This window comes from Electrona antarctica, assembly GCF_951216825.1.
Source record: "Electrona antarctica genome assembly, chromosome: 18".
Lineage (NCBI taxonomy): Eukaryota > Metazoa > Chordata > Actinopteri > Myctophiformes > Myctophidae > Electrona > Electrona antarctica.
This window is the reverse complement of record NC_136799.1, coordinates 44,057,594-44,061,645: the sequence shown is the minus strand read 5'-3', so window position 1 is coordinate 44,061,645 and position 4,052 is coordinate 44,057,594. Positions and strand designations below refer to the sequence as shown.

Genomic DNA, 4,052 nt, shown 5'->3' with positions numbered 1-4,052 from the left:
ATGTATGAGGTTTCCACCTGACAGTGACATACGATAAGTAAAGAATTACAATGTCAATACAAAAAAAAATCAAAAGCAAGTTTTTTTTTTCTCAACAACAATTCAATTCAATATATATATACAATACACTTTTTGTGCAAAAACATGGGTTCAAAATACATTGTAAGCTGATAATTTCAAGGCACATATATATACATATACTGTATTACCATAACATTTTTTATTTTTTTTGCCATTTTTTCAAATTACTTCTCCCCATGGTTTTAAACAGAGATGGCAGATGTGCTTGTTGCAAGTACACTCCCCTAAAAAAAACGGCATCCTCAAAACTTAGCTAGCACAATTAACAGGATCCCTTGAATTGTAATCTTTTTTTTTGTCGTTTTGAAGAGCACGTGAAAGCGATTATGGTTTTGCATACAAAGAAAATAATAATCAAACACAGACACGTACGTCTCGACGTTTGGTGGAATATTTGGAATATGCTGCGTAAAAAGGCGTGTGACATTGAGAATTTCATTTTGAAGCACGCACATTTTTCATTTGCATGACAAAAGAAAGAGGTGCATGGACCCCTGCTCTGAGCAGATGTTAATTGGCATCCATACTGAATCACACTGCAATTAAACGAATGTATCATGTTGGTGGATTCATTAACAAAAAAAAATGAAAAAAAAAAGATGAAAAATAGGAAGCTGTAGTTTACTTCACGGAGCCTGAAAAACGATGCCATCTTGTGGTGCGTGTAGCTGATTTAAGCATCATTCTTCTGTCTCTCAATGTCCTATTAGTTTAAATATTATCGTCACAGTTTACAATGACTTGAAAAAAATAATAATCCAGTACTCGTAATGATCAAAATGAACCTCAAACCTTCATACTTGGATCGTGAATGACTCCTGATTGTACATCTTGTTGAGCACAGAAATAAAACGGCACAACTCCAAGAAACCAATAACTTAGAAATCCGACCAAGGAAATATAAAAAAAGGTCGCTGAAAATTCAACAAAGTATCGTTCCAGCCAGTTGTATATAAATTACATTTCTCGACACAGGGTTTGATTTTGAAATATTCACACTGTACAGCGTCTTGTTGTAACGTTAAGGGGGCGGTCGTCGATATAAAGGCTTAAAAAAAAAAAAAAAAAAAAACCACAATCATCATGTGCGGCACATCAAGTCTGCATCCTGAACATTGTTCTTGCAGTACGCCGTGCCGTCGTTCCCCACGGGGCAGTCTCTGAAGCCCATGCCCCCGCCGTTAGGCGCGTAAATGGGCTGAATGCGGAAGTCTCCCTTGAGGAGCTGCTCGTTGTTGAGCGTCACTATCTGGAAGCTGGTCTCGGTCATCTCCAGGATGGAGTTGTCCTTCTTCGTGCCCGCCTCGCAGTAGTCGTCGTCTTTCCGCCGCCCGCGGTTGTACTTCCACTTGGCGCCGGCGCCGCCGCCGCCGCCGGCGGCCGCCTTGGAGGAGCGTGCGCCGCCCTTCTTGTGCATGTGCCAGCAGAAGACGCTGAGGAGCACCACCAGCACCACGATCACCGCGCCGCCGATCAGCCCCGCCAGCAGGAACGGCGAGCTGGTGGGGTCCTGCTGCGTGGCCTGCTCGGGCACGGACGCTCCCCCCGGACCCTTGTTGTTGTTGTCGGGGCCGAAGGAGACGGCCGCCGTCGGGGTGGTGGTGGCCTCCGTGCACACGGTGTCGTCCTTGGGCCGGTAGTTGTTGAACGCGTCCAGCGGGATGACGCAGATCCGGTACGTGGACTTGGGCTCCAGGTTGGCCAGCCGGACGCCCCGGTGCTCGCCGCCCACCATGCGCTCGCGGACCGTGTCGCCGTTCAAGCTGGGGCCCATCCTGGCCCAGGTGACCTTGTAGGCGGTGACGGGGAAGGCGGCCGCCCAGCTCACGTGGATGGCGGAGCCGTTGAGTATGGCGAACGTCACCTGCAGCGTCTCCCCCCTGCGGGGCGGGTGGTTCTGCTGGGGGCGCTTAGTCCTCGGCGGCGGCGCGCCCTGCCTGGTCGGAAAGACGGGGTGGAGAGGGGGCCCCGTGGGGGACGGGAGACCGGACGAGGGCGAAACGTGGTCGGTCGCCGCCGCCACGGGGGGCTCCGGGGGCTCTGAGGGGGCCGAGGAGGGCGGGGCGGAGACGCCCGGTGACGTCGGCCCGGGGCCGGTGGGCAGTGGCGGCGGCGAGCTCTGCGCACACTGGACCAGCTCGGCGCTCAGCTCCCTGATCACCATGCCGCGGACCCGCTCGGGCTTCTGGCACATGAAGCCGCGCACGTTGAGCGAGGCCGGCAGGGACTTGAGCCACGCCACCACCCACGTGACGCCGCAGTCGCACAGCCACAGGTTGTTCCGCACGGTGAGCTGCCTGAGGCTGACGAGGCCGTCGAAGACGCCCCGCGTCAGCGACTGCAGCTGGTTGTTGGAGATGTCCAGCCGCTCCAGCTTGCTTAGCCCCGTGAAGGCCCGTGCGGGGATCCTGTTCATCTGGTTCTCCTGGAAGTTGAGCTTCACCAGCACCTCCCCCGGGAGAAACGGGGGCGGGTAGGTGAGGGAGTTGCGCGCCAGCGACAGCTCCCGGAGCGTGGCCAGCTCCCGGAAGGTGCCCGGCGCCACCCCCTCGTCCGTCAGCAGGTTGCCGTCCAGCATGAGGCGCTCGAGGCGCGTCACGTTGCGGAAGGCCTCCTCGGCGATGACGGCGATGCGGTTCTCGTCCAGCCGCAGCTCCCGCAGGTCCTCGGGCAGGCCGAGGGGCACGCTGCTCAGGTGGTTCTTGGTGAGGAAGAGCATGCGGAGGCTGATGGCCTCGCGGAACGCCCCGTCCTCCACGCCCACGGTGGAGATGGAGTTGTCGTCCAGGTGCAGCTCCTCCAGCCACAGGAGCTGGGCGAGCGCCGCGCGCGAGATGGTCTGGATGTTGTTCTCCTGCAGGTGGAGCACGCGCACGTTCTTGGGCAGGTTGACGGGGAACTCGTCGAGCTCGTTGCCGTAGAGGTACACCGTCTCCACCGAGGCCACGTGGTGCAGCTCCGGCGGGAAGCCGGCGTTGCTGATGCGGTTGTTGTGGAGGTAGAGGGTCTTGTAGCCCTCGCCGATGCCCTGCGGCACCGAGTTGAGGTCGCGCTCGTTGCAGTACACGAAGGTGCGGTCGCAGCGGCACTCGTCGGGGCAGTTGGAGGAGGAGGAGGAGGAGGAGGCGGCGCGCGAGAACTGCAGGTGAAGGCCCAGCAGGATGGGTATCCACGGCCTCAGGCAGGAGGCCCAGTCCTTATTCCGTAAGCGCCACTGTATCTCCATTTCCCCCCCAAAAAAACAAGAAAAAAAAAAATATATAAACAGCCCAGAAAAAATGAAAAGAAAAAAGGAAGACGGAAAGAAAAGAAAATCCCGCGAACAAAAAGGGCGAGAACAAATTTCAAGGGGATTGAAATTGTATATTCAATGTAACCCGGGGTTCTGTCACCGGATATTGGTGCTTTGTTCGCCACACCAGTGTGTGTGCGTGTGTGCGTGCGTGTGTGCGTGCGTGCGTGCGTGCGTGCGTGCGTGCGTGCGTGCGTGCAGCCTGGTGCAGCTCGGGTCAGGCTCTGAATAATCCCGTGGTAATTAGTCGTCCCAGACCCTCCAACAAAAGAGCAGCGGTCTCATTAAGCAACGTGTGATTCCCAGCGCCGACGTCAGTCCCCACGCTTGAAGATGAGGGACTTTAATGAAGCTCATCACATTCCTCTCTCTCTCTCTCTCTCTCTCTCCCCCCACACACACACACAACACAACCTCTCAGCATTGGCTGGAGATCATTGGAATGGCTTCAGAGCCTCGTGCATTGCACACCGGCAGGACATCCGTGTAAAGTCCTCGTTCCTCTTTGCGCTCTCCGCCCTCTCGTGTCACACACGGCTGGGTCCAAAATGACTGCACCGCCTCCCTTGGACATGGCATTTGGATCCGGAGACCTATATGAAAATGAGAATAATGGGGAAAATCAGTGGCTTTCCTATTCTACAACAATGCATTGCCTCGCTCTGCTCTGTATGGCGCC

At 55.1% G+C, this 4,052-nt stretch overlaps 1 protein-coding gene across 1 annotated transcript; it reads right to left on the bottom strand.

Moving 5' to 3' along the window:
- Positions 1 to 244: 244 nt before the first annotated feature.
- On the bottom strand, positions 245 to 3,307 carry LOC306942364 (leucine-rich repeat transmembrane protein FLRT2-like; the record flags this gene model as incomplete). The annotated part of the gene is made up of 1 exon (XM_079528214.1): positions 245 to 3,307. The coding sequence occupies one exon, from the start codon at positions 3,305 to 3,307 to the stop codon at positions 1,163 to 1,165; it is 2,145 nt and encodes a 714-aa protein (XP_079384340.1). The 3' UTR covers positions 245 to 1,162.
- Between the last annotated feature and the right edge of the window lie 745 nt (positions 3,308 to 4,052).